The 16276-nt window shown below is 44.9% G+C and overlaps 1 protein-coding gene across 1 annotated transcript; it reads left to right on the plus strand.

Annotated features, from left to right (window-relative positions):
* Positions 1 to 764: 764 nt before the first annotated feature.
* Positions 765 to 12605, plus strand: slc39a4 (solute carrier family 39 member 4). Its single transcript, XM_027001414.2, has 12 exons — positions 765 to 1021; positions 5195 to 5497; positions 5844 to 6051; positions 6315 to 6508; positions 7520 to 7694; positions 8077 to 8249; positions 9457 to 9633; positions 10227 to 10322; positions 10652 to 10706; positions 10954 to 11106; positions 11229 to 11416; positions 11626 to 12605. The coding sequence occupies exons 1-12, from the start codon at positions 818 to 820 to the stop codon at positions 11752 to 11754; spliced, it is 2055 nt and encodes a 684-aa protein (XP_026857215.2). The 5' UTR covers positions 765 to 817; the 3' UTR covers positions 11755 to 12605.
* The last annotated feature ends 3671 nt before the right edge of the window (positions 12606 to 16276 follow it).

Here is a 16276-nt window from a genome sequence, read left to right on the forward strand (position 1 = left end):
AACGGGGAAGCAGGCTATAACTAAGGCTAGGAAACACGAAGGCACGGAGTACAAAGAAACAACCATAAAGAAACACATTCAAACAATGAACCGCCACGACCAAGGCACACAACAGGGTTTAAATACATGAACTTCACAAAACTAGAAATGAGGGACAGGTGTACGCAGCCAAACAAGGAGAGGACAAAACACAAGGAAGGAAAAACACGGAAGGGAGCGAACGTGACAGCGGTGTTAAAACGGGTTCTGGGGAGTCCCGGGCTTTGACCTCGTGGTTAGGCAGCACATGATCTATTACAAACCAATAACAGACATAAATGACTACTGTCAGAGAGAAAGAGAAAAAATGGAAAAGCCACAACCACAGCATAAGGGGAAAGTAGACCTGCTGTGATAGGCCATGCAGCAATGTCCAATTCAAGGCCCTGTTACAGCAACATGGTGACATTCTTTTAATTTATCATTTGCTGCTAAATATATTTACCTCAGAGGCTCGTCAGCACAAAAACACTGCATGTGAAGGCCGAGGGAATGTTTTCACTCCCCTGTGTGAGGCTTTCACACCTTTGCTCCACAGGCTGTGTCTTACTGGGGTTTCTGTGGTTTTCTTTTTACTGAGGCACTTGCTTTTATGAGACGAAGTGCAGAGCAAGACACCAGAGGACCAATCAGCACTCAGCACAGTGGCGAAGGTACAAGAAGCCTCTACCCGAACAGGTATTCCCTACTTGAACTTAACTTGTTTGAGTACTGACACTGCGCCGGGAAAGACTCCATCACTAAAAGCCTTTTTTTTAGAACGTTAACGAGAGCAGCAATGGACCACGCAAATAGATTTTTTGTAGGTTTTCTGATTTGCTTCGGTTTGTTTAACCACTCGCATTCCACGGAAGACGACATTTATGCGAAGGTTGTGAACCTGTTGTCCCCAGGAGAAGACTACCTTTGTGAAAATGCAGTTCGCTCCTTTTTCATGCTCCTGGAGAAACGTGTGCAGTGCGCCGATGTGTCGTGTGAAAAGGTACGGCTCTTTGCTCCTGCTTCAACGCTTTAAGAGGTCGAGGTCCAACGCACAACGTGCGCTACAGGTCCGTGAGCAGCGAACTTGGTTATAAGTTTGGATAATTGAGCCATTCCTTCCACTTAAAGACTACTCAGAACGTTTAAATCAGCTAGGCGTGTATACAATACACAGGTGATCCGGGTTTTTTTTTAGGACTGTGGACCATCAGCCTTGAAGTTAAATGAGAGGCACCTTTAAAATGGATTTGTGAAATGTTATTTTATAAAAAGTTATTACAACGCTAGATAGAACATGCATGTCTTATACAAAAACATGAGTCAATTTTTCACATTTTAAGCAGTTAATTGATCTTTATATAACCTTTTTAGAACAAATGTTTTAAGTCTTGTAGTGTTTGTGATAAATTATATCCGTCAAATTGCCCAGTATTTCTACATGCGGGGTAACGCTTTCGCTTAGGAACAGGCGAGAGCCAGAATGCATACACAGGGAGGCGCTTTACTAAGTGAGGGAAACCGTCACAGAGGGCAAAATCAGAGGCGAGGTAACGAACAAGGCAAATGACAAGACAAGGGCGCTGTCTAAGAGCACGCATAATCATGACGGACAAAGCAGACGCACCAGAATAACCCACAACTACAAGACGAAACCCAAGGCTCAAATAAGCAAATCAGGCACTTAACAGGTTCAGGTGAACATAGGAACAGGGAGAACCAAAACATGGACTGGAATTAGAGCAGACAAGGGGCAGTGAAAACTAAACCAAGGAACGGAACGGAGGCATAAAGGAAAACTGACAACAGGGAAACCACAGAAAAAGGGATACCCAGGGGTGGCCGTTCATGACAGAACCCCCCCCCCTGCACACAACAGGACCAGACAGGCCAGAATCAGGGGCGGAACACGACAAGGAGTAAGCACTGGAACAGAAGACGCACTGAAGCAGACCAAGAACCAGACGTAGGAACAGAGGCAGGAGTTCAGGTAAGACAAGGGGCAGGAACCAGAGGGCCACATGAGGCAGACACAGGGCCAAAGGGAGGAGCCAGGGACAAGTCAGAGAAATGCATGGAGCAAACAAAGGGACAGGCCCAGGTGCAGGACTACATCCAGGGACATACACAGGATCCCACCCCATACCCTGGAGGGGTACAGGAGTCCAGGCAGATTGAGGGACGGAAGAAAGCTGGGGGGGTGGGGAGTCGGACCGGCAATGCAGCCAGAACAGGAGGCAGGTGCAGAAATAGGGGAGGAGGGGAGACACTGGTAGAAGGCACAGGGATAGGAGCAAGGGCCAAGGTAAGCATCCTCAGCAGTACAGACACAGAAACCCCCCCCCCCCCCCCCCAAAAAAAAATGGGACGGGCAAGGAAACACTAACCAGTTTTACCAGGATGACAAACAGGCATGGATGTACAGACAGTAACAAAACCGGGAATAGCAGCAGGCAACACAGGAACTGGAGACACTGAAGCAGACATGGGAGCAGTGATGGGGCTGGTGTTGCAGCCTCAGGGAGCAGAGGAGTTTCAGAAGGGACACCTGGCATAAACAGTTTGTTCGGGTCTGGGAGGCTGACGGAGGGGCCCCTCCAGGGCCACCAGGTACAGCCAAGGAAGTCCCAAATGTCCTTGGAGGCACACCTGTAGCAGCTACAGGAGCCACAGGGGAGTCTCAAGGAGCGACCGCATGGGCAGGCCAGGCAAGAGGTGCCGGGACAGGCAGAGACAGGCTGACCATCTCCATGCCAGGAACAGGGACCAGTTGAGCAGCGTCCTCTATCCAGGCACGGAGTCTGGCTGGGGGTCCAGCAGTGCAGGTCGGTCCCGACCTACAGCTGGCACAAACGGGCCAGGACGGACCAGTTACTTCAGTCAACAGCAGGCCCGCAAGGTCCAGGGGTGTGGCTTCAGCAGACAGTGGCACTGCAGGGAGGTCTGGAGGTGCAGCTAAGGTGTTCAGTGGCAGCAGGTCCAGATGCCGGACAGCAGCAGGTCCAGGATGCCCAAAGATGGGGCTGCGATGCAGGCTCTGGAGGCATGGCTACAGTGGTCAGCAGCACTACAGGGAGATCCAAGGGTGCACCGACAGGCACTGACCGGGAACAAGAACAGATTGAGACCTCTTGGGTGGTGAGGATAGGCCAGGAGGCCACCACTAGGCCAGGAACAGGAACAGGACGTGCGGCATCTTGCATGCTGGGGACTGGAACCGGAATAGACTTGGCAGCGTCTCTCGCGCCAGAGGCAGGGACTGGATCAGGTCAGGCAGCAACTTCCACGCTGGAGACAGGGTCTGGTCAGGCTGCCTGCTCCACCCAAGAGGCAGGGACTGGCTGGTCAGTTGAGCAGGGAGCAGCTACAGAAGGCAGGTTTGGTGGGGTTGTAGCAAACCGTGCTGTTAGCACACAGAAGAAGCCTTCCACAGTCCTAGCCTCCTGAGCTCCATGCTGGAATATTATCTCTGCCCACTCCAGTGCTTTACCCCGAAGAAAGGTCTTCATGAACAGCACAGTCACTAGTTCAGGGGGTTTAGGGCAGGTCAGGTACTAGAGGTAGATGTGGCACTGCATAAGGAATCTCCCAACCAACTTGTCCTCCTAATCATACTCACTAAGAGTTGCCATAAGCGAGGGCAATACCAGGGCCTTCCCATCCTTGAGCATGGAGAGCAGAGTCTTAATATAAGCAAGCTCCCCCTCTGGGAGTAATTCAGTGTCCCTCAGTGTGGCATGAGTGTTGATGAACTGAAGATGACAGAACACAATGCAATGGACTGACACCCTCCTGCTGCATTCTCTTTAGAGAGACTGGGTTATTCTAACACGTTCCCTTAGGAACAGGCAAGAGGCAGAATGCATACACAGGGAGGCAGTTTACTAACAATCACAGAAGGCAAAAATCAACAGAGGTGAGGTAACACATGAACAAGGCAAAGGCGATGTCTATAATAGCAGGTGTGATGGTCACATGACAGACTTACCAGAATAACCCACAACTACAAGTTGAAACCCAGGGCACAAATAACTAAATCAATCAGGCACTTAACAGGCTCAGGTGAATATAAGAACAGGGAGAACCAAAACATGGACTGAAATAACAGAGCAGACAAGGGGCAGTGAAAACTAAACCAAGGAACAGAACGGGGGCATAAAGGAAAACTGACAACAGGTAAACCACAGAAAAAGGGATACCCAGGGGTGGCCGGTCGTAATATCCTGTATCAATCGGGGAAAATCCATCTTTTTCCTTTCCGTTGTGTTACTTACCATCAAGACTCGCAATAATGTTGATGGAATAAAGTCTTCTGCGACTTTTTTTTTTAGGTGTCCCAAAACGATCTTTGAAAACTTTGTACAGAATCATTTAATAAAATAGGTTTTTATTTATTTATTTATTTTGTTTGTGGTGGAATCGTTCGTAAAATGAAAAAAATAAGGCCTTGTTAAAGTGATCCTTCTAAAGAAAGGGCTCTTTGAGAAACTCCCTGTGGCTTTTTACTAACAATGGCTTATTGAAGTCCATAATTATTTGAAATCAGGATCAGGTGTAGGCAGAAGAGGACAGATCTTTTCTATCAGTATAACTTTACTACACATAACATTTTAGAACTGCTTTTCTCAGGTGGGCACCATGAACAACATGACTTCCATAAGAGTTGCACTTTAATCTCCACTTAAATAACTCATATCATTTCCCAGTTAGTTCCTTTACAGAGACGGATTGTGTGCAATCTGTTTTTCACAGCCTTGCCGTGCGATAAGGTAATGCGAAGCTCAGGATAAGCCAACAGCTCTAAAATTCCAAGTTTCCCACAGTCTAACCTCATCCATTCTGACTGTGCTTGTTGACATCTGTCCATACAAAAAGTTCTATTCACTCTGTTAGGGTTGTTGCTGACCTGGGCACATAGTCATGATAAGTCATCATTTAGTCTATACTCCTGTTGAATGGGTATCCTTGTAACATTGTCTCTGCATAATATTATACTAACGTGTCAGATGTTTATTGTGACTCCAAATTCGGCTTTGAAATGCGAGTTACTTTGTAACCAAAGACAAATTCCTTATATGTGAGAACATACGGGGCCAAAACGACAACAACAAAAAAACATATTTTGGAGTGTTGGTCCACTAAATCTGTCCTTCTGTGGGCATTTGTGTGTCTGTAGTGCCAGTTAGAGAAGAGCATAGGACAGCTGGTCAACAACTACTCCAGCTCCAGTGGTCTGCAGGTGGATGGCTTCTTCAGGCTGGCTGCTGCGTATTGCTTGTTCCTCAGCTCTGCCTCCAGCACATGCACAGCCATTCAGGAGGGTCGCTGGGCACAAGAGACAGATCGCTTCATCCAGTCATTCAACATCCATGGTGACCAGGGAAGCAACCACGACCATGGGGTCGGCATGGAAACAGAGCGCTTGGAGAAACTTCTACATGACGTGGAACAGTATTATATCCCTGAAGGGCACAGTCTGGTAAGTAGGCCCTATGTTTAATGGATCTGAATTCCCTTCTAAGTGTTATGAGGATTGAAGTAAATCTTTTTTTTTTTTTTAAATCACACACAAAAAACAAACAATTTTTTTTTTTATGTACTCTTCGTAGGCCTGAGATTCGTAATGAAGGATTAATTTACATTTTCCTACATCACATACTTTTCCAGTGCTCATACAAATTAAAATTCAGAAAATGTCAGCGCATCCCAGATGAAACCCTGAACCTGGACTTTCAGTTGAGGACAATCTGATGACAACTGCCAGTGATTGCCACCTATTGCTGTTAGTAATGTTGTTTTATATATGTATGTTATATTTGCTGTAGCCTTGCCTCTCCCTCTCTGACATCGTTAAAGAGAGTCAACTGACACGGACCGATGAAGGCCATCACACAGACTTGGACGCAGTGCTTGCCGTTATAGTCTACCATGCCTTACTTGGAGACTGCATGGCTGCACGCACCCTCCCAGGAGAGGATTTCTTCATGGATTACATATTCAGCCACTTCGGCACAGTCAACATCACCGTACAAGGTGCGATGGTGACTTTTGCAGATGCATGATGTTGAATCAGCAAGGCAGCCTCCCTTCCATTATCATGTATGATGCTAATGACATCTGTTCACTGCTGTGATGACACCCTCATGGTGACATCACCTGTCCTTGAGAAACAGTGGACCTCTGTGTTTAATATAACAAAAAAAAGTGTTTATTGTGCATTTTTTCCATTATGTTGACATGTTTGTGTCTACACATGTTCGATTTAAACTCTGTTATTGTCTTGTGTCCCTGTACAGATCTAAACAGTCTGATGCAGGCACTGAACCTGGGACAGACGGAAGAGAACAGCGTGGACGCACATGACCATGACCATGACCATGACCATGACCATGACCACGACCACGACCACGAGGCCCAGCACGAGGACACGCGGCGGCTCCCGCGCGGTACACACACTCACGAGGAGACTTCTGCCAGTAGCTGGGACACGGTAATTGCTGCAATTCCATCCAGATCAGGTCGCCTCTCATTCCAGCTCGCCAGTGTGTCCCGCAGCTGACTGAAGCCTCGGCACGCTCTGCCAAAGCCCCGATGAACCCAGCCATGCCGAACTGGCCGATCCAAAGAGAAGGGTGGTAGTACTGCGCCTTCACTCGGGTCTTGTCTCATAATAGCTACTTTAGCTATTACAAGAGAAATCTAATACAATAAATATATTACAAGAGAAATCTAACAGCTACTTTAGCTATTACAAGAGAAATCTAATACAATAAATCTATTACAAGAGAAATCTAACAGATGGCTTTCAGGTGAGCGCAAGCAGACTACTTCCGACGCGATAAAGGGCTTCTACGCCACGCACCACTGGCCGCGCGCTATCACACGGGACATTTCCGCGGCCGACGGAGAGCTAAATGAAGTGCATTTGGCTGAGGCCTCGGAGGGCAAAAATGTCGTTTAGCCGCCACATTTCACAAGGGTGCGAATCGTCTGGAAGAGCAAGAAATCACGTTCGGGCTTCTAACGCGGAATGTCAGCAGCAGCTATTAGGGGGTGATGTGTACGGGCCGATGCCTTGACACATGCTGAAGTATGATAGCGATATTTATTTGAAAACTCAAATTTATGTGAGGTTTCGCCTGCCCTCCGCAATCACAGTTTACACTTGTTAAACGGAGGCGCACACATGCTATCTCCCACCCAGTGCGTGATGAGTACTTAAAAGCTAAGCTGCATAATGTTGTGTCCAATTTTGGAAATATGTTATTTGCAGCCTGTGTAAACAGCAGTCAGTGGTAGAGTCGTAATGTCTGCTAAGTCCAGTCACAAGCTTGCTCCATGTGATTATCATCTTATGAAATAACATCATTTACGACACTGTCATTCATTATGAGATTAAAAACATGCCTAATTTGCTTTCACACCATATTTCTTACATGCTTCTAAACACTTTTAAAGTTTGCATTTGCATATTGTAACTAATCTAAACTTTGTTTTACAGGCCTGTTTCAGTGCCGAGGATTTGTTGAGGATCTACCACATGAACGACACAGGACTGAGCAGAGATCAATTCACACGGCTCAGCCCTGCCTTGATCCAGCAACTCCTCAGTAAAGCCTGTGCTGAGACCAGTCCCACTACAGTGCCCTCCGTTGACTCACTCAGCACCACTGAGCGTGAGTCTCTGCCCTAGATGCCCTTAATTCCAAGGTCTTGTGATGCGGTTCAGCACTGACAGATACTGAGTGTTCCAGTTTAAGTTCCTGTTTCTCTGTTGTCCTAGTGGCTGCACGGGTGTCTATCTCCATCACAAAGACAAAAGCTATCACACTATTTGTAAAATAAGTAAATAAATTAAATTAGTCAGCTGAAATGATAACTAAATGTTATCTTAGTTTAGCTCATCTTACCAAGAAGGTAAAAAGGCTACAGTGGTTTCCAGTACTGAAACATCACCCTGAATTTTTTTCTCTCTGCTATATATCTGCCTTAAAACTCTGTCAGTCAAAACCAAACCATGCTGCTTCTCTTTCTCACCCATCCTCTCTTTCTCTTCAGAATACATGTACGCCACCCTGGCCAACGCGCTGATCTGTCTGACGGCCATGCTCGGCATCGTGGTCCTGCTGTGCAGCTCATACAGTGGCCCCTTCGAGCTCTCCATCCAGTTCTGCATCAGCCTGGCTGTGGGCTCGTTGACCGGCGATGCTCTGCTCCACCTCCTGCCCACGGTGAGGAGTGGTGCCTGCACGGGGCCCCAAACGTCCAGGGCTCCAGGGATCGTGCAGACGAGGCCCGGCCATCGGGCTTGCGGCCCTGCTAGGACACACCTACCACTGCCGTGTGCTTTGTAAAGGCAGCTGGCGAACACGGTTTTGTGAATTATCTTTGATGTTCAGTGCTTTTAGAATTGTGGAACAGAAGATGGGATTTGTGGCATTTATAGCATAGCTTTACATTTATATAGCATCTATATTTATATATGGCATTCAAATGAGCGATTCTGGGCTTCTTCGGTGTACTAATTCTCCATAGCGCCAAGCTGAAAGGAGAATAATAAGACATATGAGGTACAGAAGCTTCTGCAGGTGGATATGGTCTATAGAGGCCATCAGTTGGGTCCTGATTACAGACACCCATATAGCATTTCTTTTATATCTCTGTTCTATTTCGAAAGCTTCTATGAAACCAAACAGTGTAATCAGAATGTTTTCAGGACTATAAGATTTGGAAATGGCTAGTTGTACTCAGTTTACGTTTCAATAGTAATAATCCTGCAATGACTCAGAATCACCCTTTAATAAATTTCCATCCTTCAACAAATTAAGGATGCTTGTATAATCTACAAAACAAGTGGCATTATACTCTGAATAGTACATCTGCAGTGAATTACATAAGTCAAAAAACTCATATACATAAAAATTTAACTGAGTGTAGCACTAACTGATCCCTGTGCACTAAAGGGAGAGTAAGTAACGTGTTCAGCTGATAATTGGCATTTATGTCTGTGGCTGTGTGCAGAGGTGTTTTCCCTTCTGCCATCGATCTCGCAATATCACCGTGTCCTCAGCACACCACCATCAGGAGAGGATGGGGCCCACGTGACCCCCCCCATGCCCACCCCCCATCTCTTATTCCCACTGGGCTGTTCCTCACGGCCCCACCTCCGTGGGTCCCACCGCCTGCCGTAAGGGCATAACGGCACTCTTTTGCTGATTGTGTACAGCGCAGGCAGAAAATAACGGGATTAACCGGCTGGAACACAGAAGCCTCTAATTGAACAAAAGGCTGCAATTGCTTCACAGTGCTTTCGGGGAGAATCCGCGGAAAAGGAGTTTTAGCTGAAGCTGATGGTGTCATCAAGGTTATGATTTGATGGCCTTTTGCCATTTCTCTGTGTTTGTGTGTGTGTGTGTGTGTGTGTGTGTGCGCTCGTAGTTCTTGGGCCTCCATGTGCATGGGGACAGTCAAAGTGACGGACATGGCCATTCAGAGGAAAACTCTGATTACACGTTCAAACTGCTGGTGCTTCTGGGTGGCATCTATTCCTTCTACCTGATGGAGGCCATTTTTTCCATCATCACTCGCAACGGCAGCCAGTCTCCTCATCATGGAGTAAGTCACCAATAACGAGCAAACACATTGAGGCCTTTGAGCTAGCAAATCAATGAACAATGGATCACCATTATACATGGCTTCAGTAAGTCTAATGCAGCTCCTTCATATAAAACTGTGTACAGTCTGTTTCTTTGAATGTTTCGCTCAACTCAGTTGAATATGCCATTCAGCTGAGCATATGGGCCCTGCCTGGCCTCACTCAGCATTACGCTAACTGTAATCTTAAACATTTGAGCAATAGCTACACACCAGTTATCTCACACAAGATAACATGTGATCCTCAATCTGAAATCTTTGGATGATTTTTGGAGTTCTGGAACTTATAATTCCTTATTAACTTATAACTATTTAGACTCCCACCAACTCCCATAGAACATAGACTTTGGAGACTTCTCTTTAATTCATGTTTTGGTTATGTTATGAGGCATAGGCACCAGTAAAGGTTTGCCCAGAAAATTCTATGTAAACAGTAACTCAGTAACTGATTGAGTAGCCTAGTAACTGGACATTCTCCACTGTAGTTCAGTGATATTGTGGTTGGAATGGAAAGGCCCAGCTCTCAGCCAGGTGTTGCTCTGTTTCTGCTTCAGGAAGATGCAGACCCACACCACTGTGACCATGGCAGGGTCCTGCAGATGTGCCAGAGAGAGAGGAAGAACAAGCTCTCCACCTCACAAGCAGACCTGGTAAGACAGCCACTCTAAGCAGCCTGATGCTGAAGAAATGCCAGCTGAGCATGGTGGGCCCAGAGTCAGGGGAACAGAGAAGACACACCGACATCAAACTGGGATCTGTGGAATGACAAGAGAAAGAAAAGGCAGTTGCGAAAGAGGAGTTGAAATATGCAGTGGAAAATGCAGGCACACATTCCAGACGGAAGTACGATAAGAGTCCTCGGGTGGTTTGGCTCTTTCAGTGTGGCCTCTGTTTCTGTAATTAGGCTCCTTGGCTATAAGATCGTTTTCTCTGGCTGGTGCACTGCTGAATGAATAACAGCTTTGTCCTTTGCTTTTAGGTTGATGGGGAAAACCATGTTAAGCCCTCCCCAGAAGCAGCCCCCTGCACAAGAGGTGAGCTCTACGCCTCTGACCGTCGTGTCGCACCGAGTCGCACCGAGTCGTTAAGCCCTTTGCTGTCCTGGCAGAGGATCACACAGACCTCATATTGTTAATTACACATGCACGTGCCAGGGGAACTGTAGAACTGGGGAACTGCACAAGATGAGCTGGGAGGATTATATTCTATCTATCTTTCTTTCTTTCTTTCTTCCTTCCTCTCTCCCTCTCTCTCTATCCCCCCATCCTACTCCTCCCCCAGAACAGCGGCTGCTTCCCTACATGATCACCATCGGCGACGGCATTCACAACTTCGCTGACGGCCTGGCGATTGGCGCCGCCTTCTCTGTGTCCTGGCGCTCAGGCCTGGCCACATCATTGGCAGTGCTGTGCCATGAGCTGCCCCATGAGCTAGGTGAGCTACACACACACACACACACACACACAGAGTTTACTGTGCCATTACATATAAGGGTCAGTTCGCACAACTTGTTCAAAACAGATGTTCCTATGGCGTTCTTATGACCGTCTCCCCAGGAGATTTTGCCGTGCTCCTGCACTGTGGCATGTCGGTGAAGAAGGCCCTGCTGTTAAACGTTGGCAGTGCCCTGACCTCCTTCATCGGCCTCTACATTGCCCTCTCCGTCTCCACGGACACGGCGGCCAAGGAGTGGATCGCGGCGGTCACCACAGGCCTCTTCCTCTACGTGGGGCTTGCCGACATGGTACGTTGGATCCTCCTTTTCTCCACCCATATTCCAAAACACAGATTCCCTCGCAGAACAAGTCAGCATGAGTGGAGTCTCGCGCTGACGCATCGTCCCGTCTGCGTGGAATACCACCGTTCGCGTAAAAGTATGCCCCACTCCAACATGGCTACACTGGTGTGCTGCCTTTAAGTGAGTGCTGCTGTATGTGTGTCTCCCATCTGTAGCTTCCCTCCATGGTCCACGTGGACGCTAATAGGCCGTGGCTGATCTTCGCTCTTCAGAACTTGGGGCTGCTCACCGGCTGGGGTATTATGCTGCTTCTCTCCTTCTTCGAGGACAAGATGGGTGTGTAGAGACAGCGTCGCATTCCCCTGCTGGATGGGCACCTTCACATGCGTCCTGCTTCTGTCCTTCCCATTTTAAGAGAGCATGTTGTTATTGAACCAGAGTGGCGCACACAAGACGATATGCAGTGTCAGAGATGTGGTGGGGAAACTGGCAGCGTGACAGGAAGCCTGAATGCACATTATTAGTTGTTTTTGTCATGGACAAATGAATGCGAACACTGTTTTTGACATGCCTGTGAATCAAAACTGAACTGACCTTCCATCAAAGTTCAACAGTTTTATATGTGTGTGTGTCCAGTGATGGTGGGTGCTCTGTCCTGGTCTTAACCTCTTTACCTGCACGCCATGCACTCCCCCAGGGGCTGTGGTTTGCAATTGAAAGTATATTGTGTGCAAAATTGGCTGCTGCTTTTCTGTCAGTGATTTTGAACATTCAAATGATCAGCTCCTACGCAGGAAAGGCGTAGTCAGTTAATGTGCACGTCCGTGCGTGTTATGGTACGATTCTGCCACTGAAGTGATGTGTAACCCCGTTTAATGTCTCGTATATTCTATATTTAATGGGAGGGGACATGAACGTACATATGCCCTTCGGATTAGCAGCAGCGTGTCAGAGTGATATGTAATAAAGTAATGAGGTCACGCTGCCCTATACAGCAGTGATAAGTTCGACAGACTGTCAGAGTCCACTGGTTCAAAGTACTTTCAGAACTTGCTCTTTGTCTTACAGAAACTTTAACTAGAGACTAAAATTAATATGCTTTCTGTCTTCTGTACAGATGAAGTGAGGCTGTAATGCAAAGTTGATTTACTACAGTTAATTCTGCTTTACTTTCTTGTTTGTTTTTTCAACAATATAGCCAGTAATAAAGCAGTCAACTTTTCTATCATCTTGAATTTGTTCTCCTTATTAATCCTGGAGCTTAACAGTCAATGACTAGAGAGGGTCAATGCTTTAAACCTGTGGGGCAGAACTCAGAGATAAGAACCCGTCTAGGACCCGTCTGAGAGATGCATGCCTTTCTCCTCTGCCATAGAAATACCACAACAGTCACAATTCATAGGAAACTTTCTAAAGCTGTACTGGCATTTATATCATCCATGACATTAAAAAATCCTCTGTGAAGACAATTCAAGAAGCAAAAGGTCCTGCAAGGATCCCAGCTAGTCGACAGGAATTGCAGGAATTTGCTGAAACCAAGGGCTATTAAATCTCCAAAACTTCAATTAAACATCAAATTTGGTTTGGTCATCTTAGCAGAGGTAACCCTCCACTCTCTTCAAACCATAAACATAAATGCTTGGAGTGGAGTAAAGCTTTGAACTTGGACTTATTTTCTATGGTCAGTTGAGATAAAACATTAAACAACAGAAAAAATAAAGATTTATGCAGAAAAGATCCTGATCCCCACTTTGAAGGATTGGTGTTTGACCCATGATGCTTTGCCTTCTATAAGCCCTGGGAATTATTGAATGATTACATGATACATAGTCATAAATGCCAAGACAGTTTAGCTCAGAATCTGTGGTAGCTCAGTGGTTAAGGTACTTGACTAGTATCAGAAGGTTGCTAGGTCAAGCCCGCTTAACCCTCAGTTGCTCAAGTTGTGGTCAGTCAAAATTGGAAGTCACTTCGGATAAAAGTGTCTGATTAATGTAAAAAAAAAAATTTCTTTAAGCAGTTTTACCTCACTGAAAAGATTACTGTCATACTGTCAGTGCGAGAAGCTAATACATGCAGATATTTTTCACAGGATTCTTGAGCTTATCATTACCAAGAAATTCTCCTATATCAGTTTGGAAGAACGGCATAGCTTTCATTATTTAGTATTCATCTTTTATATATAATAAGTAATATTTTCTATTACAATCTTATTTTTCCTAGCATTTGGCAAGCTCCAGCGAGCACTAACAAAGGTACTTTTGGTGTAGCAAAGGTATGGTCATTATCACCAAGCTTGAAGACTTTACTGACTCACAAAGTCCACACATGAAAAAGAGAATGTAAATCTTATCACCAGTTATAAAGCTGTACAGCTCATCTTAAACTCACATGGTCATCACTTACAGCAGATAAGAGGTACAGTGCCCAGTCTCTAGATCAGCAGGACTGCCTTCATTTAGCCTGGATCTTGCTATCTCAACCTCTGCTGTGTTTGACCCAGATTTCTCCCTCATCTGACCTGGCTGTTGTGCTAATCTATGACATGTCAAAGATGGTTACAGAATCTGCAATTAGTGATTTACATATAACTATATGGTACTCTACACATCAAAACCTAGGAACACCATACATTTATGATGTTTTTAAATGTACTTTTCAATAAAGTAAGAAAGGTTTGGAAAACATAAACCAGCTAACCATCTTTTGAAAAGCTTTTTTATGTATACTTTTTAATGTATAACCTCCCTGCATTATGAATCATGTGGCTATTTGAAGTAGAAAAATGTAATCTTTGAACACAAACACTTTTAAATGCTCTTCTTTAACTTATTCTATAAATATATTTCTGTATGCTTTATTTTCATTTTAAATTGTATTATTTTAGCTATATACTTATTTTTTGTGTGTTTAAGCCTTTATTTCTAGATGTTTTTAGTATTATCAATATTAGTAAATAAAGTTCATTAATATATTTGATAATAAATATGCTATTTATTAAGGAAATTGCTCCAAAAGCAACTGTCCTATCTGTCATTACGTGCAGTTAGGCCTATACATAGGTTGTTCTGGGTTGTTCATGTGAAAGATTTTTAAAAATAGTTAATTCCCTAAGTACAGTGAATTTTCCATTCATATTACTTTTAATTGCCCTGAATTGTAATTGAGATTTGGAAATTACAAGCGCATGTGTCGCGTTACATAATAAAGAAAAACGGGCAGGGGAAAATGGGCAGGGGAAAGGGGGTCGTTAGTAAAATGGGGGCAAAGCCAGAGGAAAGATTAAACAAGGAGGAAGCGTAATATTAATAGTACTACTACTAATAATAAATAGTGTGTGCTCGAGAAGTAAGGCGGAATGTGGGAACATGCGTGGATGCAGGGACAGGGCATCTAACCGTCGCTTGAAAGCTGCAGTTGTGGGTGCTATAACACGAGTGACCATTTAACGTATTATTGCAGAGAGAATGGCCTTCGTAGAAATCTAAAGCTTTTTAGTACTTTATTGTCTTATAATCACTGGCGATAACTGTCACTCAGTAAATCCAAATAGTATAATAACAACAATGTAGCCCCTAGGAAACATGACACACGCATTAAGTTTGTATTCCAGTGTGTAATGGTAATTTAATTTTCAAGCAAACTGAGAGACGACAAGGCCCTGTGAAGTAGCCCAGCCAACCCCGCAGACAGAACACGTGGGGGAATCGCCCAGAAAACGGGAAATTCCTAATTCACCCAGTACTGTTTGAAGAGTGTGCTTACTTTAGAGTTAATCTGCAATCGAAGGTTTTGGTTTTCGGGTGATAAGAATGATGACAAGGATCACCAGAAATTTCTGTGTTTACTCTCATCCGTTTCCTCGTTGTACAGTCATCCGATGTTGGCTTAGGTCATTTGCGTGTTCTGTTCTTCACAAAGGCAGTGTGTCGTTTCGTAACCAGATCTGGTAATGCTGTGAAGAAGTTTACTAAAACTGATTAGCTACAGCGCACAAGAACACGTGCACACCACCGCCACATTCCCTGGAAAAACACAAAAACTAACGTTTCTCCCTGGTTTCATCCAGGTGCATTTTTCCTCAGCACAGCACCTTCGTCTGTTCACATGGACCGAACACTTAGGTCACAGAAACCATCTGCGTAAATACATGAATGCCAGTAACATTGGTATGGTGTCAGTTCAGCTCTCAAAACAATTTCGCGAAACATGACGAGGCTTTTTTCGGTTAGCTGGGAACAATGGAGTTAACCTTTCATTAACAATAGAAAACAAATGCCCAGTTTAACACCTTTAAATAATAGATATTATATAAATAGCTTTTCTTTAAGGCTGCTATGTCATAACTTCTAGCGTGGCACACACATCCACACACATTTTTAAAATCTCTTTGACCCCAAATCTTTAAAGGGCTGTGATATCAGACACAGCCCTTTAAAGATTTGGGGTCAAAGAGGTTTTAAAAATATTTAAAAGATAGGGGAGAACGATTGGCTTGGAAAGTTTATTTGTTGTGTGTGTAATGTTCACATTGCTGGATTTGAAGATTATGGGATGAGTTGTACGCATCTGCAGAGCCATAGAGGATTCATACCATATCCATTGGGATACATATATTATACTTTCTAATGCTGTGCTTTAATGCAAAATATCCTTCAGTTGTTTAAAGACACCTAACAAGTTGATTTTGAGGGGAAAAAAAAAAAAGTTACATAGGTCCATATTCGTAACGTCTTAAAAACATTTAAAGAATGCTTAGAAAGTCACTCTGTGACTGTTTTGTCCAGGACGTTCGCAGACGTTTTTCACACCACGGTACACACTTGGATAAAGTTGAACCTGAGCTGCTAAAATTTTAGTATGGTT

The sequence above is a fragment of the Electrophorus electricus genome, chromosome 4 (genome assembly GCF_013358815.1).
Source record: "Electrophorus electricus isolate fEleEle1 chromosome 4, fEleEle1.pri, whole genome shotgun sequence".
Classification (NCBI taxonomy): Eukaryota; Metazoa; Chordata; class Actinopteri; order Gymnotiformes; family Gymnotidae; genus Electrophorus; species Electrophorus electricus.

Coding starts and splice junctions, on each gene's coding strand:
- slc39a4 (XM_027001414.2), top strand. CDS start 818: ATGGACCACGCAAATAGATTTTTTGTAGGTTTTCTGATTTGCTTCGGT. Junction 5,498..5,843: donor TCCCTGAAGGGCACAGTCTG/GTAAGTAGGCCC, acceptor TATTTGCTGTAG/CCTTGCCTCTCCCTCTCTGA. Junction 10,707..10,953: donor AGCAGCCCCCTGCACAAGAG/GTGAGCTCTACG, acceptor CTCCTCCCCCAG/AACAGCGGCTGCTTCCCTAC.